The 27,479-nt window shown below is 32.3% G+C and overlaps 1 protein-coding gene across 1 annotated transcript in view; it reads left to right on the forward strand.

The window, feature by feature from the left end:
• The window catches only part of LOC145248117 (microspherule protein 1-like), a 39,678-nt gene that overhangs the window by 6,901 nt on the left and 5,298 nt on the right, over window positions 1-27,479 (forward strand). The window contains exons 2-11 of the mRNA XM_080109908.1: window positions 4,730-5,135; window positions 9,008-9,046; window positions 11,427-11,519; window positions 13,490-13,599; window positions 15,161-15,269; window positions 17,651-17,789; window positions 19,661-19,736; window positions 21,116-21,144; window positions 22,000-22,092; window positions 26,070-26,152. Of these exons, the coding sequence (XP_079966034.1) occupies window positions 4,908-5,135; window positions 9,008-9,046; window positions 11,427-11,519; window positions 13,490-13,599; window positions 15,161-15,269; window positions 17,651-17,789; window positions 19,661-19,736; window positions 21,116-21,144; window positions 22,000-22,092; window positions 26,070-26,152 (999 nt within the window). The 5' untranslated portion in view covers window positions 4,730-4,907. The remainder of the gene's footprint in view (window positions 1-4,729; window positions 5,136-9,007; window positions 9,047-11,426; window positions 11,520-13,489; window positions 13,600-15,160; window positions 15,270-17,650; window positions 17,790-19,660; window positions 19,737-21,115; window positions 21,145-21,999; window positions 22,093-26,069; window positions 26,153-27,479) is intronic.

A 27,479-nucleotide genomic window follows, 5' to 3' on the forward strand; every position in this document is an offset into this window, starting at 1 on the left:
GAAAATTATAATTAAATTAATTAACCACAGTAGGAATTTATATCCTTAGTCCGCGGTGAGTGTTATAATTTTAAATCTGGAAATTGCCTTTTTTTTTATTTATTTATTTATTTTTTTAATATTATATTCATAATTAAAGTTATTTCAAAATGGGGCGATTAGCACTTGATAGGTATGACCCTTCTTTTTTTCTGGCTAGCGGCAATTCCTAAAAGAAGTAATTATCTTATATTGCAACTGTAGGAAAAAATAAAATCAAACAAAATCAGTGTCTTACAATTTTAAGCAACATTAAAATTAATCAAAATCACAAATCTGCAATTTAAAAGGCAAATCTAAAGTAAGTAATTAACATAATTTTACTATTTAAAGTCAAATTCAAAATAAAGTCATAATTCTCTAATTTAAATCATAATTTTGCAATTTAAATCATAATTTTGCAATTTAAATCATAATTTTGCAATTTAAATCATAATTTTGCAATTTAAATCATAATTTTGCAATTTAAAGCATAATTTTGCAATTTAAAGCATAATTTTGCGGTTTAAAGTATGTAAGAATTTTATTTTCACATACTTTAGAACTCTGGCAGAGCAAAAAATGGACATGACATCGAAAAGCGCACTTATCTGGTTGATTGAAGGCAGGTCGTCTCATTTTCTCAATTGCAAAATTATGTTGCAGCCGAACGTGGTAGTTAAGACTTTGTAAGAAGTGGTAGGAAAAAAATCTGTGAAGATTATCATTATTTCTTGGCTTTAGGTCCATTTAAACAATGTTCCGACAGAAAAATGTGGATAATTCCGTTGAAGAGGTAAAACCAAAACCAACATTCTTTGCTGATTAGAAAGACGATATTACACCTAACTTAATTGGTTAAATTGTCTCAAAGGTACCATGACAATATTGGACGCGAAAGGCTTAAATTAATAAGAATATTAAAAATGAGTTTGTCATGCATGAAAGATTTGCTCAGACTAAGTTTTCAGTTTAAACATGCCTGCACATGCGGGTTAAAAATTTAAATCAACCAATGAAAAAGGCTGTAATTAAAACAATATGTTAAATCGCTGAAAATTGTAAATTTTGATTTTCTTAGTTAAAAAAACTACTTGATCAATTTACATAATTTTTGGAGACATCTTTGTTTCTTGACGAGTATGTACATTATAAAATTTTCTTTTTTTGTGTGTGTGTGCAAATAGTGTCTAAAATTTGAGCCTCGTTTTCAGTTTGGGAAAAGTTAGATCACGTGGTAAATCAACCCTTTGTTGTTCTAAGTTAACAACTTGGCACTACTTGTTTCAAACTACCAAAAAATAAAAACGCCTTAAAATAAGTAAAAACATTAAAAACGGTACTTCTGATTTGTTACTGCATTGAAATAATAACGTTATTATTTAGAAATCCATGTTTATCATGGAGAGGGGAGGGTGTTTTGTAACTATTCTGTACATTCACCTAACAATTTTGATCTACAATTATATTGAAAAATTGAATTTAACCTGAAAATACATATTTAAAAAATAGCGTGTTAACATAGACACATAAGCACCCTAAATACTATCCAAGTAGGTAGAAGAGTAACTTATTTTGTCTTGGTAGCATTTATTTGTTATATATTTGTTTCTTTACCACTTTTACAATTTGTTGTCTTTAATAATAATTGCTCTAAAATTCTTTGAACAAGGTAGCGTCATGATGTTCTTTAAAAATACTTACAGTATGTCAGTTCGGGGGTTTAGGTGTAGTTCTCCCCCCATCACAAGAACTGTGACGCTAGCGTCGGAAAGCGGGGATTGAGAAGTCAGCACCCAAGAGGAAAGGCACTCTGACCTGCGAAAAGTGCCTGAGCAGCCCAGTCGGCATTTCCTGATAAGAGTGCTTCAGGCGATTAGCAATAAACTAACCCTTTCTAAAGAGGGAAGGCAAATATTGTTTGAATATTGTTTTTAGAACAACTTTCAATAAGAATGAAAGAAATCTATCTTGTGCTTCTACAGTATAATGGGATTTCAAATAAATTTATTTCAGGTAAAAACACTATTACATACCTGTAATGTTGAAATTATGACAAATTATGACAGTAGAAAAATAATTACAAACAAAAATAAAATTTATTGTTTTATCGTAGTTTTAATGTGGAACAGTTTTTGGTGAATAATCCTGTATGAGAAACGACTTATCTCCCTTGCTTTCAATTAAAATTTGTCATTTCAAAATAGAAAATGTGGGACCGGTAGTACCTATGATTTTTTGTAAAAAAAAAAAAAAAAAAAAAAAAAAAAAATAGATCTAGCACATCTTCTACTGAATCCTTTTTCATAATTTTTAGAATTTACACTAATTTTAACATGACGCATCAATATGTAATAGCATTTTTACCTAAAATACATTTGTTTGAAATTTCATTCTACTGCAGAAGGATCATCTTTTTTAAGACGGTTGACGGTTACATCAGCTGAAAATGTAAGAAAAACAGCCAAGATGAGAACAATAGTCCAAACAATACAAAAAATAAATATCACTCCTCATCTCAAAAATATACAAGCATCAAACCTTTGACTATTTCTGAACTGAAGAAGGCATTTCAGCCCAAACTAATGATATTCAGTTATCCTATCCATGTAGAAGTGCATATATTTGGACCATATCATTGAACAATGCTAAAACAGACTTCTTGGCAGACATATCAATTTGAAGTTTATTTGTACCAAATATGGTTGGACACCAGAAACTATTGTAAATTTTATTAAATAACTAGCCTGGGTTCCTGGTGTTACCCGGATGTTTGGAGGTGTATGTTGAGCAAAAACAAAAAAAGGGTAGTAGATAGGCAGGCTCGAACCCGTGACATGAAGGCATAAAAGAAAGTAAAAGAAAATCTGACGTCTTACTGCTACGCCATGACGCAACCGGAAATTTGGAACGTTAAAATTAGGCAAAGTCAATCCAGCCGATACGTGATGTCTTGCAAAAATGGCTCACAAAACTCGACCCTCTCCTTGTAGAAAACTGCCCAGTTGAGGGTGAAGGAATTAATGTTTTTGGCCAATTTTTCGATATTTGTTGTCCGAGACGTCGAGCTTCAAAATGATACTGATCTCATTAAAATCTGTCGCCTTTGTCAAAAGTTTTAGGCATACATACATACATTTGAACAGACAGGTGAGATTTATATTATAGATAACACAAAATCACCTAGGTGGGTTTTCCTTTTTCTTTTTTAATATCCATACATAATGTTTTACCTGTCCGATCCTCGATATATTTAAATTTTTTATATCAAGACACTCTATCTTAATATGTTCTTAAGTGAACTTAAATGTGGACAAAAGTATATTTTTATGGAGAAACTATTGATGTTGTTGAAGTTTTGTTATTTTCATGATACCATTGGAGCACAAGATGGAGCAGGTGCTAGTGTGATTGTAAGAGTTAAGAGTAGGTGGAGTTCAGAAAACTAATGCTTTCACAAACAGAGCTTTACCACTGTTGGACAAGGGAAGAGTCTATCAGGCATGTATATACCGTGTGATGATATATGACTGGAGATGAAACCTGACCAGTGTGGGTTGGAGATATGTGTTGCATGAGGCAAAAATGATGATGGACATGTAATGTGTGTCTTAAAGACGGGCTTAGTTCTAATGACCTCAGGTGAAGATTAAATGTAGACAATATAAGTAGATATGTTGAGAACAAGAGATTTCGACGATATGTTTGAAAGGATGGATGTGAGTTTTTATTTTGGTGGATGTAGAATAGTTTAGGTAACAGGTCTGGCTTGATGAAAAATCTGGGAAGAAATGATAAAGATAGGCTTGAAAAAGGGATACATCAAGAATCGTCGAAATATACATAAATAAGGTTGGAAGTAAATTTTTTAAAACTGTCTAACATATGCCAGTATGTAAAACAGATGTTAAACGAAATGATGATAGGTCATATGCCATGTTTGCATTTGATATTAAAAAAGTTGGTTCAGTAGTTTTTATATAATTCTGTGAACAACAATTCATACCAACAAACAAGAACAAACAATACCACTGTTCCGTTTGGATTCAGCTTTTTATGAAAATATAGTTCTCCTGATTAAAGGACTAGTGGAATACGAGTTCAGTTGAATTGTTGGCTTGTGAAAATGGTGCAGTATTTTTTTTTTTTTTTAATATCAACTCCATTTTGTACAACCCCTGTATATACTTATGTTTGCATAATTTAGTAAGTGGGGAGGATTATATAATTGTGAAAGAACTACGTTCAATACTAAAGCAAAAATAAAAATAAATTTCCGACTTTTTTGATAATGTTTGTTTATATTTTTTTATCTCTTTTACTTAAATTCGTGCTTTGAAATGTGATGTAAATCATAAGTCCATGACGTTACGCCAAAGATATAATTATTTTGCTATATTATTTTTATAAGAAAGTCCAAATAGGTGAGTTGGTGGAACCTCAGATTGAAGATCCAAAGGTTTTGGCTTATTTGTTGTGCATTTATTATTTACTGTTAAAGCAAAATTTTCCATTTCTGAAAGTAATTAAAAAATCTGATATTTCAAAATTGAACAAATTTTGCAATGCATTTATCACATTTAAAAAGATGATTTCTGCTATGTAGTTATTATTTTTAAACAAAAAAATGATGACCGACAAACGGACAAAATCTCTATATAAGGTAAGGGTTCCTTAATCTAATTCTTAATTTCTTTATTTTATTTGCTAGCATACAGCTTGGGATTAAACTCCTACCCTTCCTGCCATTAAAGGGTGATTGCTCGTTTATCCACAAAAGTCACCCTCCCCATCCCCTTGACCCTCACCAGCACAGAGCACACTCAAGATCCTCCCTTATCAGTCCCCCTGCCCCATCCCCCAACCATTCCAGGCGTGGATATTGAAGAATGCAAACTTCAACTCCAGTTCAGCCAAGGCGAAGTTCCACACGCTCTATCAAGCGTAAGAAGTTTGATGATGAACTTGTAGAGAGCAGCTTGGTGAAGTCCGACCGTGGAAGGTTGAAGGCGCTTCCTATAGCCGAAAAGTCTGATACTGCCAGCACCCAGGATGCCGTGGCTACCATAGTGCCAGAGAAGAAGAAAGTTACCATTCCCCCACCCGAAAAGAAAAAGGTAAGCCTTTTTGAAATCATATGCTCACCTGTTGGGTTCAAAATTTTTACATGTCTGTTTATTTAGAATGGGGATCTCAGACATGCGGACTGTATTTCTGTGATCCACTGTTTTCTTTCAAGTTTGAATAAGTTCAATAAATGTTGCTCTTTTGTCCTTTTTATACTTTAGCAGCAACAATATTCAATAGTTTTAGTTTGTTGTTAAGGAAAGAAAACCCTACCATTCAAACATCACCAATTATTAAAGAGTAGAAAATGAACTTTGGTTTTACTCTGGGCAGTCTCGTAACTTGCTTCCTTTATTTTGTCCTTGTCCTCACTTTCCATAAGTAATATTTCTGACAAAGGGGGAAGGAATACTATTTTCTGGATTGGAATCTATCCATGCAGGGCTCTACACACAAATTTATCTTTAGTTGACCTTTGACAACAAAGCATTTTCGTTTACTAGCCAAATAGAAAAGTTACTAGCCAAACCCACGTGATTTTTGGAATATGACATCTTTGTTCTGTGACACGTATGTATATCATAAAGATTTTTGGACTTTTTTTTTTTTTTTTTATAATTGTAATTCTAAATATGCACTGAATTTTATGTTGAGACTTGAAAATATAAACATTCAAATTATCGTTGGCTAGTTTTTTTTACCTTGAAGTAGTATTTTTCTTTTTTTTTTATGCTCCTTACATCAAGTGGCTTCATGCTTTCTCTGGAGCAATTTTCATTAAAAAAAAGTTATTAGGTACCTGCTGATGTAGCAGTGATTAACTGTATATTGCTGTATTTGCTTTCTGATAAACTGTATTTTTCAATAGTGGAAGCATTATATTATGGATGTAAATTCGTCACACGTGTGAACCAATCAAAACCTTCAGAGTGATACAAGTTACTGAACTATTTAGACCAGAAAATAGAATTCAATTAAAAATAAAACAAACACTCCACTCCATAACATGATAATCTTTGAAAGGCCATTCCTTCATATCTAAGGAGAAAGAACTTGAATGCCTACTAGACATGTTCCGCTAATGCCTACGGTCGCTCTGTACAGGGGTTTGTCAGGACAACCTCACATGAGGATACTTCAACCTATAAGTAAACGCTGACTAAATATTCAAGATAACATAGTATTTGAAGCTCAAATAAAATTCTCTCTGTATGGCCACTATACACTGGCTTATATAAGGATTGCTGCATCTTCTCTTAGTGATGCTACTTCAAGTAACAACTAGTGATGGGACGATTCCAATATTTTTCCTGATTCTGTGCTAAATTCCCGATTCCGATTTCTTTATAAACCTCTAATTATTTAAACTATAAGATTGTTATTTTCCCCGATTTTCATAAAAAGCACATGTTAAATGTGCAGATATTTTCCTAAACGTCCAAATTACGCTTGTGGAGGATGATCTATCAATTTTAGCTTTACTGGTATTTTGAAATCAATGAATATTTACTAATTTTTCAATATTACCAGCAATGGAAGATTTTACTTTAAACAAAATCAAATAAAAAAAAAAAAAAGACAAATAAAAGAATCGATTTGTGCATCGGAAAATAAACACCAATATTTCCAATATTAATTCTGATGCCCCAAATATTCCGATTTTTACAATTCCCAATTCTGAGTAATTGTCCCAACACTAGTAACAACACTAAGCTGGATATTCCACCAGACTAGATGAATTATTGTTCTGGATTTCAGTAAGACTGAGATACTAAAAGAAAGATATACTATAACGTAATTAACTGAGAAGAAAATTAATATTCCTAGCTTCTTTACTAACTCAACATTTGCGAGATAAAAGCAAACTGTAATGGAAGATTCGAATATGCGTCTCGTATAAAGATCAAGTGTTAGTTCCTAGGAAGAGGCCCCTTGATTTTTGAGAATTTCAACAGAAGTAAAACAAAACAAAAGAAAGAAGCAACCTTAGTAGAAGTTAGTGTCGTCAATGATGGTAGGTTAAATAGAGCTAAAAGGAGAAAAAATAAAATACTAAAATCTTATGAACGACAAGAAAAGAAACTGCGGAATCTTAGTAAGATCTCCCATCATTTCAGTAATTATAGAAGCAACCGGACTCCTGAAACATAATTTCAGAAACTACCTGAAAATATACCTGGTGAATCAAGTGCAAGAAAGATATAAACAATTGCACTTAAAGGGACGGTTAGAATCTTAAAAAGATCTCTCGGTTGGAATGTATGAGATAGCGGGTGAATACCATGTCTCAGATACTAGAGTAATGTACTAATGTTTTGTTGTTGGGATATTTATTACACAAGGGAGATAATTGAGATGTGATCTGGAGAAATGCTGCTTGGAGTACTCTTTCCTGCCATGACCGAGTACAAAATCAATTTTGCAACTTAGCAAGGAATGATCTTTCCTGTTCTCGATATAGCACCTTTATCACGGAAGAGATGTTAGCCTTTCTCTACTTGTGATTTCCATGGGAAGTGATCGATTGAGCTTTAATTTTGGTTCCTCCTTATAAAATTTTCACAGTAACTTGTTTTACTATCACCTTTGCAAATAGTTTTTTTTCCCCTACCCCAGTGTGCCTAATATCAAACAAAATTTTGATGAACAGAGTTTTTTCTAAGAGCGTCTCATCTCTGGAACATGTTGCTACAAGATTGCTTCCCTGTTGGCTACAACATGGTCATTTTCAAATCTGATGTTATAAACAGTTGTCATAAATCATTCTCATAAAACATCAAATTTTGTTTCGTTCATTATTTAAAATCCTCTCATGATATTCATCATTCAACCGTCATTTTAGCCATTAAGCTTTACTAAGTCATGTAACTTCTATTTTCACAGTTTTTCACTGTGGCAGTAATTTTTTTGTTTTGCCGTTTGAACCCAAAGCATCATCGGCATCATATTAGCTTTAACATTTGTTTTACATGCTTGTGTTGGACAATTTTTAGAAATTGACATTCAAACAAACTAACCTATCTCTGGCCCGGTCTTTATTTATCCCTCTTTCTTTCAAATCCATCTTTATCACTTCTTCCTATATTTTCCCTCCCTACTGACCCTGCTACCTCAAGTGTTCTACATCTATTAACCCAAGCATTCTCACCCATTCTTTCAGTGTGACCAAATCAAAGAAGTCTCCTTTTTTTCATATATGCTGTTTAGATTTAATCTTCCTCTGAGATCATCGGATACAAGCCTGTCTTTAAAACTCGCATTACACATCCATTATCATCATCATCATCATAATCGGTTTAATATCCATTCGATATGCTGTCAAGCATTTGACTGCTTTTAGAAATTGACTTGTAAACAAACTAACCTATCTCTGGACAGGTCTATATTTATCCTTCCTTCTCTCAAGTATATTCCTATCACTTCCTCTCAAGTTTTCTGTGAACTGGACCTGCTTCCTCAAGTGTTCTAACTCTTCTAACCCAAGAACTTTCAGCCATCTTTTCAATGGGGTCATCTCCCTATATTGTCCAGATTTAATCTTTCTTTGAGGTTATCAGAACTAAGCCTGTCTTTAATACTCACATTAAACATCCATCATATTACTTTTATATCGTTTCTCTTCATGCAACGCATGTCCTCCACCTTCACTGTACATCTCGTACATTTGTTGACATGTTGGTGGACTCTTCCCTTAGTTGTAATATTCTGCTGGTTCAGTAATGGCAGAAGTCCCCTGAATTTACTCTGTCCATTTCAAACTCTGGCACACACACTAGCATGTACTCCTTTCTTTTTCTCGTATCATTTCTCTCCATGCAGCGCATATCCTCGACTTTCACTGGCCAGGTTTCATTTTCATACATCAGCACACTGAGCACAGATTTATTTTTTAAGATTAAAAAGTTTACATTTTATTTTTTAGACCACAAAAACTGGTACCAAGAGAAAACAAAAACAAAAGGTTTGTCTTTTTTGCTTTTTTAAAAAAAATTTTTTTTTGTTTTGAAAAAAGTTTTTTTTTATTAAATTCCACGAAAACAAAACCAAATAACAAATGTCAGTAAATCAGAAAAAATGCTTTTCAAATTACATTCTTCATCATTCTATCAATTCGATTCTGTACTAATGTGATGTTCACTAGTGTACACTCTTCATTTAAAATGATGGAAAAAAACCAAAAAACCCGCAAAACAAAATATGCTCCATCAGTGTTCATACTCACTTTTTATTTTGATATATTACTAGAATATTTATATCATTTACGTCAGTAATTTGATTTTTCATATACACAAATTATCATTTCTGATTACCTAAAAAGAAAATGAAATAACCACTGTTGACTTATTATTTGAGGAAAGGATTTTTCAAAATTAATTTCAGGTTGCAGGGTAAGTCTAAGATGGTTGTCTGATTTGCTTTCTTGCTTCCCATCACCACTTGAAATGGCTTCATTTGGGCCTAGAAAAAGGCACTTGTTTTACTAACTTAAGCATGATGGGAGGGAAGTGTGTGTATGTATGTATATCTCTCTCTCTCTATATATATATATATGTATATATATGTATATGTATGTATATATGTATATATATACTTTGAATAAATGACAAAAGTTTATATTCCAAATTTCATGATGTTGACCATCTTACAATTTATTTCTTAATTCATGTTCAAAATGGCGTAATTTAAGCAAACTAAGTTATTTACAGCTTCTCTTTCAATTTTTGGATTTTTCAATCATGTCTAAACGCATTTTATTTCCTTTTGATGAATTGATTCTTGTTATTTTTTCTGATGAGTTAAGGTCAAAATAGATTCACTGATTGATATAATAATTAAGTGAATGATTTTGTGCTACAAAACAAATACTATCAAGAATTGTAAATGTCAACTGAATTAAAGGAATAAATTGTAAGATGGTCAACATCATGAAATTTGAAATATAGACATTTGTCATTTATTCATTATAGGCTCTGTAATTACATTGAGCTTCTTAAATAAAGATTGCTATATATATAAAAAGGAAATATAAGTGAATAAAGAATATTTCTACAGAAATATATATATATATATATCGCTATATATTTTAAATAAATGTTAATTATTTGTATACCTACAAACACTAATGTTTAATGCTTACACAATCATCAGTGTAGAAAGTGATAATTACTGCTGGCCAGGAGATTCAAACAGTCAAAAAGTGACCTTTGACTTTGTAGGTTAGTATTCTACCTCAAGGCCACCGGTAATTAACACAAGTCTTGAGGGAAATTTAGTGCGTATGAATGCCAAGTCAGCGGACATACATAGTAAAGAGTCAGAGTAGTCAATGACCAAAAGTTGGAATATTTTGCACACACACACACAAACACAAATGTTTATGCATTAGTCTTTCCAAAAGTAAAGCCTTCTATTTTTTTTCCTTAAACTCGAAAAGTTGAAGAATGACTCTATAATTTATTTTTCTACATAGTCACCACCATTCTCAATGAAGTTTTGCCAGGAATTCAATGACTCTGCTTTGCTTTCAATTTACGTCCATGAACAAAGGTTGCTTTCTTAGTCTTACACTGTCAATATCTGCAACAGAGATGAAATTTTCAGGTCATGAATGCATAAGTTCAGTCATCATAACAATGCAATTTGCAATCCCATCTGATCCATTTGGACAGAATAAAAAAAAAATAGGCATTACTTTTGGAATGCCTTCCACGTTGCCGATTCTGTGCATTTCTAGAAGATCCGCCTTCCCAGACCTTGCCTTCTCCCCATTGAGAATGGATTAATTTATTGCTAATTGCCTCAGGTGCCCTTACCAAGGAATGCCAATGAGGTTGCCGAGGCATTTTTTGTATGCCAGTGCTCTTCCTCTAGGATACCGAGTCTTCAATCCTATTTTCTGACCCTTGTGTCACATCCTCCCACTGAAGGAGGGAGATAACTTCATCAACCGAAAAGATTTTTACAACACAATATTGACAATTTTAATTTCTTATCCGATGGCCAGCGATTTGTTTTGTTGACAGACGATCTAAAACTGCCGTTTTATTAGTATCTCCTCTAGGGCGTAGAAGTTCCTTATGAATGTCTTTTTTTATTTGGGGGGGGGGGGGGAGAAACAAAAAAGGAAACAACCGTTGTCCCTCATCTTTTACTGTGAGATCATGCACAAGATCTGTTCTTGCCCCTCGTTTTACAACAGTGTAAACATACCTAAAAACTTGCTAAAATGCATTCCTTTCCTTTGCCTCAATTTAATTCTTTGGCAATTAAATTCATCTTTAAAAATATCAGTGATATTTCTTTCTACAGATATCAATAATAGAATTTTTATTTCTTCTAAGGATGCTGTTCCTGCACCAGTTCCTGCATCTACGAAAGATCTTGGCCGATGGAAACCTCAAGATGACTTAGCTTTGATTACAGCAGTCCAACAGGTAATACTCATTTCTGTAGCTATTTCATCCATTTACCTACTCGCTCAAGCACTATATCTCCCTTGATTCTTTTCATTTATTTTATACTAGCAAGAGTACCCGGCATTGCCTGGTTGTGGAAAGGTTTTTGGTAAGGGTATTGAGCAATGGAACTCTAAAAAAAAAAAAAAAAAAATAATTAACCAACTCCCTAAAAAAAAAACAAAAACAAAAAAATAGCACCGAGTACTTGCGCTAGCGCAAAAAAAAAGAAAAAAAAATTAGCTGCGGTAGGAAGGCTCGAATCTGTAGCGCGAAGGAGGAAAAGGTGAAAAACAAACCAACCGTTTAGCCTCCACATCATTGCGACAAACGACGTCGGTGAGTTTTGAAATAAGGCTAGTCATTGCAAGGCGTATGATGACGTTGCAAAAATGTTGACAAAAAATGTGACCCCTCCTTGTAAAAAATGGCCCAGTTGACGGTGAAAGAATGAATGTTTTTGGCCAATTTTTGGGTTTTTGTCAGCCAAGAGACTGAGCTTTCAAACAATACCAATTTTGTCAGTGTTGGTTGCGTTTGTTGAAAGTTTAAGCAAGATATACAAACATTCACACACACTAACAGAGAGGTGAGATTTACATAATAGAAGATTTTTATGACATTGAACAAAAAGTGACTTGCAAATTCCTCAAATTCTAATCAGTGTGTGATATTACTCTGTAGTAGTGATATTGCTGCCCTTCCATTTTTTACCTCATAATTAGTGGAATATTTTTTATGGTCATGCATAAAAAAAATTGATTCTGTGGTGGTCAACTGATCCATTTCTTGCAAGAGGGAGTCGCTTTTCGTGTCGAAATGTTTGCAAGGCATGCACGTGTAGCAAACTGAAAGTATGTTTAAAAACGTTATTTTGCAGTGTCAAGACATCATAAGTCGTCGTACCCATGACGGCTAGTGCGTTAGCCAGTAACTTTTTCCTTTCTTTTTCTGTTTTGCGTTTTTTTTTTTTTTTTTTTTTTTTTTTTTGTTTTTTGCACAGGCACTTGCTGCTATTTTGATTGAAAGAAAAGTTGTTTTGATTCATTTATTTATATATTTATTAATTTTTTAGAGGGGAGTTCTGGAGAATAGCTAATTCTGTTGCAATGTTATTGCCCTATGATGGGGTATGATCCTGCACAGTTGGGAGATTCTATTTTATTATGGCTTGCAATAAGCCACAAAGAAAATAGAACAACGGAATAGAGTTTAAACAATGTATTACTGGAGCAACAACGTAAAAAGGTTACAACTGAAAAGATTAGTAAATGTCACCAAGCAGGCGAGGGTCGCTCTGGTGTTTAATCAACTCCTGGGATCCAAAGGTCTATGGTTTATATAATGGACAGAACAGTCCATTTGGAGGGTGATTCCCCCACAACAATTTGTAAACGATGCTGCTAGGAACTGACGAATCAAATTAATTCATGTTCTGCTACCAACCAATCAGAAACCAGAATTGGTCCATAAATATTAAACCTTCCTGTGGCAACTTCGCGTATGTTTTCTTCGTGTCAACACGGGAAGAATCTTTTGCTCTGTGGATTCCAACTCGAGAACTGTCTGAGAACCAGTCACCTCCAGGACTTGTGTCGAACAACTAACCATTGGAAACTGTTCTGAAACTAAACCTGCCTTACACTTCTTTGTATCTCTTCTACCGAAATATCTGGTGGGGAGGTTCCTTTTTTTTTATTGAGGGTGGGACGATTCTGTTCTTTTGTGTGGGTATCAATGAAAGTGCTCAATATCCTTAGTACAGCAGCTGTGTCTAAACCAAACTTGATATCTACCCGGGCAATGCCAGGTATACATACAAGTATAAGAAAAAAGAAAACTTTTTTTCTATCTGATCTCATATTTTGAATTGGTACTTTTTACTTTTTCAACACTTAATTTTTTTCTATTTTCTTCATTTTTTTTAATTTTTGTTTTTTTACAATCAGACGAATGATCTCCCCTCAGTTCATGTTGGCATCAAATTCTCTTGCAAATTCAATTTGAAAGAAATTCAAGAACGCTGGTACGCACTCCTCTATGATCCTGTTATTTCCAAGTAAGTTTTTCATTTGTTAATTTTTCACTTTCTTTTTCTCAATATTTAGACGTTTTGCTCCCAAATCAAGGCAGTCTGAAGATACTGGTTTCCTGAACTAAGATGCACCAAACATTGATGTTATCGTTTTTGTTTTCTTTTCCTTTGCAAAACTCAATCATGGCCACTCTCGATTCTATTGGCAAACACCGTACATAGACCAATAAGTTTTGCATTCTGTTTTACTGTTTACAAGCTATCTTTTGAATTGGCTACGACCACCATTTGTCCCAGCTCAGAAATAAAAAGACAAAAGCAAAAACAATTTTTCCACTACAGAACCATTGAACCAAACATAATGAATAAATATTTGAAGATATAAAGAACTTGAAGTATAAAAACTTTTTTTCCGAAATTATTGCATTTGACATTAAATAATCCGAAAAGTGAAAATATGCCATAAAACAAAAGCAACCATTGTTAATGGAGTCATGCTGTCATTATTAACATGTAAAAGTGCACTGTTATCAGTGATAAAAAAGAGTACCAAAAACTGTTATCAGTGATAAAAAAAAGAGTACCAAAAACTGTTATCAGTGATAAAAAAAGAGTACCAAAAACTGTTATCAGTGATAAAAAAAAGAGTACCAAAACCTGTTATCAGTGATAAAAAAAGAGTACCAAAACAAAACTTGTTTTGCAAAGCTGCAAATAATTTTCCTCAAATATGTGTGTTAACATCAAACAGAATTTGCGTTTGTAGAAAACATTGCCATGGGACTGCTTTTCTTTAGGCATGATTGTCTTCAACTCCAATGTCAGCAAGTACTTCAAGGATGAGAGTTCATATAGAAATGTCGTTTTAATTTGAAAGCCAAATCACAACATAATATTAGCAAAATAAACAAATATTTTACTTGTTTGAAATTTATCACAAATATATTTCAGAGGTATACTCCATCTTCAGTGTGTTGTTTTGTTTCTTTTTTTTTCCTTTTTTTCTACCTTGCCATGTTGTAAATTTGGAGAAAGAAGTCTGTGTGTAAAGAGCCATGTGTTGTACTTGTTAGCTTTTTTCTGCTCTATTATTATTTCTATGGAATGTGTTTGACCAGAGTTTTCAGCCTCTTGTTCCTCCTCATAAGAACTTTCACAGTAATGAATTGTGTGCATAACATTGAATGGAATTTCGACAAACAGAATTTATTCCAAGAACTTCTCCTTACCTAATCTATGAAGTTATCTTATCAGATTTTTAATTTAGCCAATTCTAATTGATTTTTATACTATGTTATTGACAATATCATTCAAATATGATAGTGTTTGAATATATGGTTAAGTGGCAGTTTTACTCATTTAGAACTGCTTTAAAGCTTTACCGCTCACCCATTTTTCAACCTAGTTTCAAACAATTATTACAGTTTATAGATCACCTTCTCAGCTATATTGTGAAAAGAAACGAACTGATTTACCTTGTCACTGCTTCCAGTAGCAAACACACCAGTAGTTAGGCAGTACGTTTGCTGACTATAACCAAAATTTTTTCATATTTTTCACCACATCTTGTTTTTCATATTTTCAGGTTAGCTGTGACGGCTATGAAACAACTTCATCCTGATGTTATTGCCAACATCCAGGCGAAAACACTTTTTAGTAAAAATGAAGAATCTCTCTTGGGGAAAGTCTCCTCAGTAAGTCACACATTTCATCAGTTTTATTCCCAAGCCCAAGAAATTTATGCCATTACTAACCAGTGGAGTGTTACTGTTGTCGATCACCGGAAGAGCCTATCAGACATGCATGAAAGTGAAACCTAGTTGGTTAGGGATGAAGGTATGTCTTGCATGGATACGTATGATATGATGGCTGCGTGATGTGGGTCTTAAAGACAGGCTTGCATCTGATTATCTAGGAGTGAAAGTTAAATCTGAACAGGATAAGGGAGATAGATGAACAGGAGACTCTGTTGGTTTGGTCACGTTGAAGAATGGATGAGAATGCTTGTGATAATAGATATAGAACAATTGAAGTAGCAAGGTTAATTGGCAGGGGAAATATGAAAAGAAGTGATAAGGATAGATTTGAGAGGAGGAAGGATAAATAAAGACCTGGACAGAGATAGGTGCAATGGTTGAAAGAGTATTCTGTCTCTGTTCACCAGAGAGTCGTTGATGATGTTCCTTTCTTTGCAAGGCATCAATTCCTCCTGCACAGACCAATTCTTCCTCATGTAATACTGAGCATGGTACTGCACCAATTTTTGGAAGATTTTGAAGTTTTATGACTTCAAATTGATACCTTTTCAACTTGGCATTTAACCTCCACTAACTTCTAAAATGCTGAATACCTGTGAACAAAAACGTAACGCAAGAGACTTGGTTTGATTGAGCAAAACTAATATGTGTTTTGGATTCAGTGCATCAAATTCGTCCTAAATCGACTGAAAAAAACTCCAACAACAAATTTGACTAGTGACAGTGAATTTGACAAATTTGACCAGTGTTATTAATATATCCTGGATTGTTATGCTATGTATTTTACAAAATCTGTATCCTGAATTAACACCACACATGGATATGGCAGTTGTAAAGTGTTTTGAACTAACACCATTTAAAAAAAATGTTGTGTTTAACCATCTGTGTTTTTTGCATGAAACAGAATTTTTGGTTCTTGTCCACAAGATTATATTTAAAAAAAAAAAAAAAAAAAAAAAAAATCGGTCCGATGTATGTACCAACAAAAATCACATAAATTGATCAAGTAGTTTTTATTTTTAAATAAGAAAATCAAATTTTATGAGTATCGGTTGCTATTTAAAAATAAAGTTTGAAAAACAAAGAAAATAACTCTGCAATAATTCAAAATTTGCAAGAATTATATTGTAATGCCTATTAATCACTTAAAAATTATCTTTATAAAAATTAAGCTACTTTATCAATTTATGTGATTTTTGGAATGTGATATTTTTGCTTGCTGGGTACGTACATACAGATTTCTTAGTACTTGTGCAGAATTTAAACCAGATGTAACCAACCACCTGCTCAGCTTTGCTTGGATCATGACATCATGTGCTCGGGTTTGATTATAATCTGACTTAAAATGCTAATCAATGCGTGGCAAAGGAGCAGACAATCTTCGGGGAAAATATTGGAAAAAAAAATCAATGGAATCAGCCAGAAACTTCTCAACAGTTATCTTTTCGAGTTTATGTGAAGACAGAAATTTGGTAATGATCCTTTTGTCTCCATTTTAAACCATATATCGATTGGGTTGGCAAAGTTGCTTCCACATCTGCTGTCTCTTCTCATCCCACTTTGATATTGTCTGATGCGACCATAGAAAAATTTACCTAATCCTAAGGAAATATCCCGGCTGTCTTAATTTAATTTTTAAAAATCGGTTGCCCAGCCCCACCCTACAAGAAAAAAATGTTCATGAAAAGAAAAAAATATCAAGTTTACTTTACACTAATTAGAAAATTAAAGAAAAAAATGTAAAATATATTACATAAAAAACACATAAAAGTGCTTTCTTTTTTTTTTTTTTTTAAACCTTTGTTAAAAATATAATAAAAACACAAAATATTGGTTTTCTTATTAGTTTGTCCAATTTTGTTTGACCCCAAAAAAATTGGTTGAAAAAAAAAATATACTTTATTTTTTTCACTTAAAAAACATTTGTTACAAGAATAAAACAAATTGTTACGGTTGATGGTTATTTCTTTTTTATTTTCGTTATATTTTTTATTTTTATTTTTTTTTTTGGTGATTTTATTATATTTAAATGTTTTGTTCAGTATTTTCCTTAAGTAGCAATATTACACTTTGATAATTGGCGATGCTCGTCGAAAGCTGGCGATTGACGTCCTGTTCAGAACAAAGCCGAACGACCAGTTAGTTATGTCTGGCTCTAATTCTGCTCAAGTACCGATTTTTCTTTTCTTTTTTTTTTTTTTGTTATTCAATATAGGGGACTTCTGGACAAGAACCAAAATTTTCTCTAAAATTTCTCCCTCTCATCCTTGAGATTAAGCATTGGACTCTGCTATCATTATTTGTTTTTGTTATTTCAGACGAGTCAACCCACATTAGAAATCTTCCAAGATTTACTCACTAAAAATCGTGATGTATTCCACCCTTCACGGATAGCCACTTGTTTACAAAACCATTGGGTCTTGATGAAGCAGTACCATTTATTGCCAGATCAATCGGGTAAGCAGCATTTTATATTGTGACGATTAAAATGAATTGTTTTGGAAAGGATTTTTGATACTGTGTGCTCTTATATATATATACTTCCAAATCGATTTATCTAACAATCAGCTGGTATGGAAACCTGTGATTATAAGATTTACAAAATATTACTGGTCGTAATACTCTACGTATTATCCCATCTAAATAGGAATTGCTCAATTTACAGGATAGAGCAAATAAAGCAAATTATAGTGATTCAATGAAATTAAAAAAAAACTTTATTCAAATCAAGGATTTTTTATTAATCCAAGTAAGACAAAGAATACTTTCGAAATTTTATCTCCTTATCCTATAAGGTTTCGATGCCTACCATCTCTTTAGAGGAGAAAATATTAGCAAATAGATATAATAGTATTCACCCTATTTGCTAAAGTCAGTTAGACATGGAAAATCATAATCAAAAATTGATTAAATAGACGTCATATAGCAGGGGAAATTGAAGAAAGGATATAAAGGTTTAGCAAATAGGGTGAATACCGTTATATCTATTTGCTAACATTTTCTCCTCTGAAGAGATGGTAGGCATCGAAACCCTATAGATAAGGAGATAAAATTTCTAAAGTATTCTTTGTCTTACTTGGAATAATAAAAAATCCTTGATTTAAAGGTTTTTTTAAATTTCATTGAATCACTATAATTTGCTATATATATATATATATATATATATATATATATATATATATATATCCAGCATTTTGTTACCATCTGCATAGAAAACCTTTAAAAATAATGTTATTAAATGTATAAATGTATATTTGTGCATGGATATAAGTAACGTTTAGTTGACTTACACCTGCTAAGTTGGAATTTTTTTCAATTATGACCCCTTAGCAGCTATTTTTATCAGTTATAAAAATCCAATGATCCCCAAGTACTAATTTTTGAATTTTGATCCCTTAGGAGCCCTTTTTGTCTGGATGAAAACTGATTACAATGTTTTCTGCATGTCCGAATAAAAAGTTGTGATTCTCTAGAGAAAAGAAAGCAGGTCCACTGCAATCTAAAGTGAGAGCGTTGCAAAGGTTTAACTGATGGTCTTAACGATGACACACACAGCTGGAAATGCGATACTTGTGAACGAGTGTTTCTGTCAAAAGCTGGCTACATCAACCATCTTAAGTCACACAAAACTCCTGCTCAGGTCAACTTTGTACCTATTAGTGCAAACCAAACAATCTGTTTAATATGTAGTCCAAACCAAACAATCTGTTTAATATGTAGCGGTGTTTGCAAGTCTACTGCTGGTTTGAGAAGACATGATTGTTCATAGGAATACCCTTCAGCCTCCAATAAAGTAAACTCAGCGGGAATTGCTTAATTTGTATGTCACATCTGCTTCAAGATGTGCAAATCTGCGGCGGGACTGCGGAGTCATCTAAGATGGCATGGACGACGAGATGGGGAGAACTCAACATGACGGCGATCATCTGGAAAGATGCAGCAATCATTTCATATATTTCCACCACTCTTTATCTGTGCCTAAATCAAAACGTGGATTCCATGAACAAAGCTTCTTTCTTAGAACTGCACGCCTGCTTCCCACCTGACTACAACTTGGATGTCTTCAAGTCCAACGTTAACAAATTCCTAATGAACCGCCCCCTTAAGTAAACACTTTCAAATCTTCACACTAACGTACTGTACTTGCAATAACCCTTATCCCTGAGAGGCTTCTGGGCCTTGATAAGTGGTGACCACCGTGTAAAAAAAAAAAAAAAAAAAAAAAAAAAGTGTGTGTGTACATGTAATTTGTCAGTGGTAGTTTGTATTTATATTATGTGTCTTATTCTGCTTGTACCATGTTTCACATATTTTATTTTTTTGTACAGTCCAACCAATGCCACGAGGTGACCACGTATTAAGCTTCTCAGATGTTGAAGACATGATGGATGATGATGAACTTCAGTAAGGGAGTTTTTCTTTCTCTTTTTTAAAAATCCATTCATACATATCTATGTAAATTATGTTGGAGTTTGTAATTTAGACCTAAATAGCATGGCATCTGACACACAAAGACTTTTTCTAGTGACTAGTGACATTCTTTTTCGTTCCTAATATTATTCCACCTAAAAGGTAACTATTTTAGATATTGACTAAAATAATGCAATGGAGATGCTAAATATTTTAACGTGTAAGAACTGAATAAGATTTTAATAAATGAATTTAAAAATCTGTTTTAGAAATGTCAGTATGTCATACTTTTGTTCATTTCCATTCACTATGTCATAGCATTTTGTTATTTTATTCGTTTATTACTCAACTTTATTAATGGTATGAATTAGCTCCTCTCAGCATTGGAGAGTTGTCTCCCATTACATACGCATGTGTTTCCTCCTCTCTCTATATGCATATATTCAAAACTAAACTGTTTTCTCTACTAATCTAGAAATTTTCATTGTATACTTGTCAAAACCAAGAAGCATTTTGGAAAGAGGAAACTGAAAATCATAACTAACACATGACATGTCTACATGCAGCAAATATGTAAAACAAAACACTTCTAGGTAAAATAAGCAATTCCATTAAATTATGGAAATTTGCCTCTGAACTTAAAATTGTCTATAATCAAACCATATATTTTATGTTTGTAATTAACACTTAATAATTCTTACTGTTTTAATAAAATTTATCTGTTTTTATCAAATTTAATTTTATTTTGAAGATTGTTAATTTCTCATTTAAACACAGAAAACACAGACCAAAATTCTATAGACATTGTGGAACGATAATTTAGATAACTTAATGAAGAAATAAATTTCATAATTGGTGTTGCAATATAATCAATAGGATGTAGTATAAAATGTTAAAATTTAAATCGTATAAATACTTTAAAGTTTTTTTTTCTTTTAAAAAATGAAACAAAGTACAGAATAATTACCCTTTTTTTTAAAATGGTGATGTAGTTTGATTGAAGCATTGTATTTTATATAGATAATTTATAGAAGGCTAGAACAATGTAGAAATATATTTTAAGCAGATATTATCTGTTGATGCCTATTTTCTCTTTTTACAAAAAAAAAGTTTTTGTGAAGTTTAATTGAAGTAAGAAATCGTCAGGTCATTATATTAAGTGAATAAAATTGTTTAAAACATATTTAAAAAGAAGTTGCTTGTACATAAGTTACCATGATATGTTGTCTGATTTTATTATATAGATGTATTCATAAATAGTTTTCATTTTGTCTAAATACTTTACAATGAATATATATATATTTTTTTTATTTTCATAGAAATATTTCTTAAAAGTGTCATTTTTTTTTTTACTTATCTTTTATTTACTAAAGGGATCCCCGAGATGAAGTTTTGGAACATGGTAAGTAATTATTTCTTCTTAAAAAAAATTAAGTTATGGTTAAATGCCTCATATTAATCCTTTTAATTTGTTTTGCATTAATAAAAGTAATAATTAGGTTCCTCTGAATGTTTTATTTTTAATTATAATAAAGTCAATCTCTCATATAGAATCCAAAGCTTTATTTGGAATGAGGTAATGTATTAGCTATGTACATTCCAACAGAGAAAATTTGATTAAAAGACACCCCTCCCCCCCAAAAAACGGCATGCCCCCCCTTCCCCCTTCATAAATCCTTCGTGCAATTTTACCGCTAAGTTTGTCATAAATGTCCAACAGTTTATTTTAGTGACTGTAGCATTGATTTTGTGTGTTTTTGTATCATGATTACATTTTTTTTTTTTTTTACAAAGGTAGTCACCACTTATCAAGGCCGAGAGGCCACTCGGGGATAAGGGTTATTGCGTGTACAACACATTAGTATTGGAGATTTGATGAAGTATCTTAAGAGGGCGGTTCATCAAGAATTTGTTTATATTGGACTTGAAGACATCCAGGTTGTAGTCAGGTGAGAAACAGGCAACCAGAACGGAGTTCCACAGGCGGGCACTTCTAAGAAAGAAGCTTTGTTCATGGAATCTACATTTTGATTTTGGCACAGATAAGGAGTGGTGAAAATTTTTGGCAGTGGTTTCAGCTAGACGAGTGTTTTTCGTGAAGGATTGGCGAGGGGGGACCAGAGTACTTCGTAGTGATATAATGACTAATACGTCTTCCTTTGAAAGAGCAAGTGATGGAGCCTTTGAATTATTGAATGTTTGTCTAATGTTTGTAATTCTATAAATAGAAATTTAACCTTATTTTATTTATTTTCAGAATTAGATATTGCAGATCGACGAAACAAAAGGGAGGTACGACATCTGGAACAGGAATTACCCAAATGGCAGGTTTTAGTTGACAGTGTCACGGGTAAGAAAAATTTAAAACAAAAAACAAAACCTTTTCCATTGTTTTTTTTTTTTTTTTTTATTCATTGCTTATGTTAAGTTATATTTTTCTCTTGCTCTCTAGCAGCACTTTAGAATTACATGCAAATTCTGTACTTAATTCTCTCTGAATGGTCTGCAGAAGTTTGAAGTTGCCGACTCCTCATTTTGATATCTTAGTGATGTCATTTTTAAGAGAAAATAGTTTCAAATTCTCAGAAACCAAACCAAAATATGTATGCTTTTGTAACCTCTAAAAACAAAACGCACAATGACCAAACCTTGACATTGAATAAAAATCGAATATAAATAGTTGATGAATAATAAATTTCTCTGGATTATATTTGACCGAAAACTAACTTTTTTATCTCCCATATTATTTACTTAACAAAACCATGAACTTATCAAAAGTAGTAGGTCACACTTACTGGGGAGCAAATAAGCAAATGCTAAAACTGTATCAAATCCATAGTGTGATCTAAGCTGGACTATGAAACATATGTGAAGCAGCAAGACCTACATACTTGAAAAAACCCACCACCAAGGATTGAGAATCGAACTTGGCACTTTTAGTAGATCTTGAGTGGAAAGCCTCTATAGTAGAGGCTAATGAAGGCCCACTAGCAATAAGAAAGGAAAACTAGCTCTTCAATATTTTATCAAACACAAAATTATAAGTATTTGAGGTGTGACTGTTATTTAAGAAACATATGCAAGAGTCACATCACATTTTATATATATCAAATGGAAACCTATGTATTGATATTAATAGTTTAATATTAATTATAATTATATTAATATTAATAGTTTACTTCTATTCTGGAAAAAAATGTTCAATATCCAAGATAGAGCACCAATATGTGTGGAATTATTCAAATTAACAATTGCAAAATTTACTGTTATAAACTAGGAATACAAGGTAGAATGAATTATTTCCTTATTCCATCGAGTTTCAAAAATTTAACTTTTTTTTCTTCAGAGGAAAATAATCAGCAAAAACAGTTTTTTATACTTGCTATAACATTGCTGGTTAGCAAAAAATTGGGTACTTGTACAATTTAATCAAGACATTAAAAATGAAAATATTGAAAAAAAGTTATATTGTACATATTCGTTATGGAATGAAGTTCTCCGAAAAAGAAAAAAAAATTCACTTAATTTGATCTAGTAGTATTTTTTTTTTTTTACATCGAAAAAAACAATTTATGATATCGAGCAAAAGGTTCGATTTTTAGGAAGAAAAGCTAGTATTAAAGATGGGGAGGGAGTGTCGGTGCTTTAAACTAAGTTATCCCCCTGTGGCGTTTTCAAAAAAATTTAAAGATGGCTACCTTCAATGCGCTGTCATAAAAACATGTTTTTCCGCTGTAAAAAAAAAAAAATAATCAAATTAAGTGAAATTTTTTTTTTTTTTGAGATCTTCAGTCCCAAATGGATACGTACAATATAACCTGTTTTTTGATATTTTTATTTTTTAATGTCTTGATTAAACTGTACAAGTACCAAAAATTGAAAACTAAAGTTCAACGAGAGCAATGCTCAAAAAAGTATAAAAACGACAAAAGGATATTTAAAGTGATATCCATGAATGAAGATGTAGTCGCATAACATATATATATATATGAGTCATTTAAAAAAAAAAATTAAATTCAGCCTATGATTACAAACCTTATTTGGGAAAGACAACAAAAGAATCAAACTATTGAGCTTATGAACTGAAGAACTGATGCCAAAAATAAACATAAATATTATCCACAAATCAGTCATTTCCCAAATCCCAACATGTCAATTAAAAGGACACAAAATTTGACAAAACAAACCCAATAATGTTTCACAAAGAATTCCAAAACATAAGAATCAACCACCCTAACCACTACTTATATATACCAACGATTCCAAGAGTCAAAATAAAGGGGGGGGGGCGTATCATGTGAAGGAAAATTAAACAAAAGAATAATAAATGCAGCATCAATATATAGTGCCAAAATTATTGCTATTAATTTGACTCTTAACCTAATTACTAAAAGTAAGCAAAAAAGTTTATTATATTCAGACTTGCGCACGAACAGCGCTTACCACTGGACTTACAATACACAACCACTCTACTAAACATCATGACACGTAAGAAAAGAAAATATATTGTATTGTTTTTAAAAAAATCCTCATGAAGGCTTTTTTATAAGCCGAAAATATGAAACTTTATATAAATAAATATCTGTTTATTTAAAAAAATACAAATTTGCACGTGATTGTTCTTTCTAACCTCACATTTAAAAAAAATAAATAAATGATAGAACCCCCCCTAAACATTCAAACAAAATACGTCAATTCAAAACAAAGAAATAGTTCTTTGCTGGATACTGAGTCATATCGGGCTAAATGGAAATGACAGAGCTGACCAAGAAACAAAAAGAGCTTCAAAGGGAAAAATTAAACAAAAAAATACCATACATGGACTACATACCTCAAATTAAAAAAGGATCACCAAGAAATGGAGTCAATGTGTTAATAAATTGCGAAATGTTAAACCAATCATTGGAGAATGGAATACTAAAAACAACTAACAGAAAAATGAAGTTATACTAAATCAATTACACATTGGCCACACTTGTACCTACTGGAAGGTGACCCCTTTATACTTTCAAAACAAACAAAAAATTATCTCTGGTTAGTTAGTACATGAAAATAGCTGGAACCTTCACCACCTCTACGAAATACGAGGTGTCTTAAATAAGTTTCCAGACTTTTTGTGTACAGTTATTTAAAATTGTCATAGATTCTTGAATATTCCAGTATGTTATTGCTATACCTCTTATGAGATGACTGACCAATTTTTATGATTTTAAGTTCAAATGAACAGCTACAGCAGGAATTGGAATACACTCTATTAAAGTCCGATTGTCACAGCTGATTAATTTCAAAAATGCAATCTGCACTTTAGAAGAATGATATGCAATATAATTCTGTTTTAAACTTGGAAAAAAAATTCTACAGAAATGTATGGAATGCTTCAGACTGATTTTTGACCATCTTGTATGAATCGAGTATCAGTTTTTGAGTAGCGTCGGAGATTCAAGGAAGGCAGGGAATCTATGAGGGACGATGAGAGATCTGGAAGGAGTAAAGAAATCAGAACACCAGAGTTGATTGGTCAAATAAAGAATTTCATGGATAAGGACAGTCATGTGTTTATAGAGACAATAAGTTCAGTTTGATGTCAGTGTGGGAATTGTACACATAATTATTTGCAATCTAGAAGATGTGCGCAGAGTTTGTCCTAAGGGTGCAGTCCACAACTCCATCCTTGTTCCAGCCTATTTGACCAAGATGGGTATCAAGGCAATTCCTCACCCTCCCTATAGTCAAGGTCTTGTCCCTGTGACTTTTGGTTATTCATTGACACATTAACAAATAAGGGACTTCCATGGGATCTTTGAGAAGTTGTTGGAGCGGTACAACAAATGCATTGCAGCTGGAGGAGATTACTTTGAAGGGGACTAGAGTTACATGTGTGTGTACTATCAATATGAAAAAGTCTGGAAACTTATTGAAGGCACCTTATATGCCAATTTAGTTTCAAATTTTTTTGTTCTAAATTTTAGATATTTGTCTACAGCAATGCTCATCAATTTTTGGGTGCTTGTTTTTTGTTCTTTAGTTTTAGTCGGACATTCATATATACACGCAGACAAGTGCTCAATATGTTAAAGAAGATATTCAGTCATTAGTTCGTTATGAAAATCGGTAGTTTAACAAAACATTCAAATAAGTTTCAATAAGGATTAAAATTTTTTAAGAGATCTGAAGACACTATTGAAATCTTCAGTTTCAGCTGCCGTCACTAATTATTTGTTCAATACATAGAATAGTTAAATATACTTGAACGTAAAGAAACTATTTGTTTTATAAAATAATTTGGCACTTCCCTGATAATATTGACATAATTTTTTTTTTCCTCAGGCGTGAGTCCTCCTGATTTTGATCATCAGACTCTGGCCGTGTTACGTGGGCGTTTAGTGCGTTATTTAATGCGGTCAAAAGAAGTAAGTATTTCTCCATTGTGGTGCGTTACAAAAATATCAATTCTGAAACTTGTGTTACATCGTCAACCATTCACTTTAATTAACCTGTTGAGGAAAACAATAAAACCTCTATTTAGTGAATAAATAATAGACACTGCACAACTTTATAAAACTAAAAGTAATTTATTCATTTAATGTAAACCCTACATCCCTATTTACTTGCACAAGTGTTATCAAATCAGGCTGTCTAAAGATATTGGCTTACTGAACTAAAATACACAAACCTTGATATTATTTGTTTCCTTTCCCTTTTCAAAATTCAGTTATGTACTGTAAAAACAGAATCAACAATTTTCCTCTACAAAACAACCAAACCAAACATGATGAATAAATATTCGAAGATATCAACAACTTGAAGCATAAAAACGTTTCCCCAAATTACTGGATTTAGCATTAAATGACCCGAAAAGAGTTGTTATATCATAAAACAAAACAACTAAACCTATTTACTTGCCTCCACTTGAGGGAAAAGTTAGGTCATTTGTTTTTTCTTTTTAATATCGGAAAAAATCCAGCTCTACAAAAAAGGGACACTGGATTGGAATAAAAATTACTTCAGACTAGGAGAAATCTTTTTCTAACTGAAGGCAGAAATGAAGAAGTGTTGTATCAGAACAGATACTACATTACTGTACAAGCCAAAAGACTAAGGAATTCACTCTCTGTCTGATAAAATATTAATTCTAACAAAGTATTTGTGGGTATCATAAACAAGTTTGTGTAAAAACAGGTAAGTATAGTGAAATTACCTCCATGTTCAACTTGCAATATCTCATTTATTTTATAAAGTTATTTTGATAAAACTTAAATGTAAATAAAATTAATCTTTTTCTTTTTAGAAATATACAATTCTTTCTCTAGTGATATTGTTTGTTTGTTTTCCTTGGGATACTTCAAATTAGGTTATCTTCGGTGATGGCTGATTCTTTTTTTTTTTTTTTTTTTTGTTAAAAAAATATTGGCGTTTTTTTTCACAATTATTGTATGTCTGTGCATATAAAGACAAAGGGTTATTTATTAATTTAGTGGCCTTAATTTAAGGCTTTGAGTTGAGAGAAAGAAATCCATGTTAAAGACTTCATTAAATAAAATACTTAAGAAATTTTTTCTCTATTATCAAATTTCAATGTTTTTACATGCTCTAAATCTGAGTTTGTGAAATTTTTGGTTCTTGTCCAAAATCCCCTCCATATTGAAAAACAAAAATAAAGAAAACTCTGTATAATCTACGTACCTGTGACAAAGTGAAAATATATTCCAAAAACTTGTGTAAATTGATAAAGTAGTT

Source organism: Euprymna scolopes, chromosome 26, assembly GCF_053919585.1.
Source record: "Euprymna scolopes isolate OS-2025 chromosome 26, ASM5391958v1, whole genome shotgun sequence".
Taxonomy (NCBI): Eukaryota; Metazoa; Mollusca; class Cephalopoda; order Sepiida; family Sepiolidae; genus Euprymna; species Euprymna scolopes.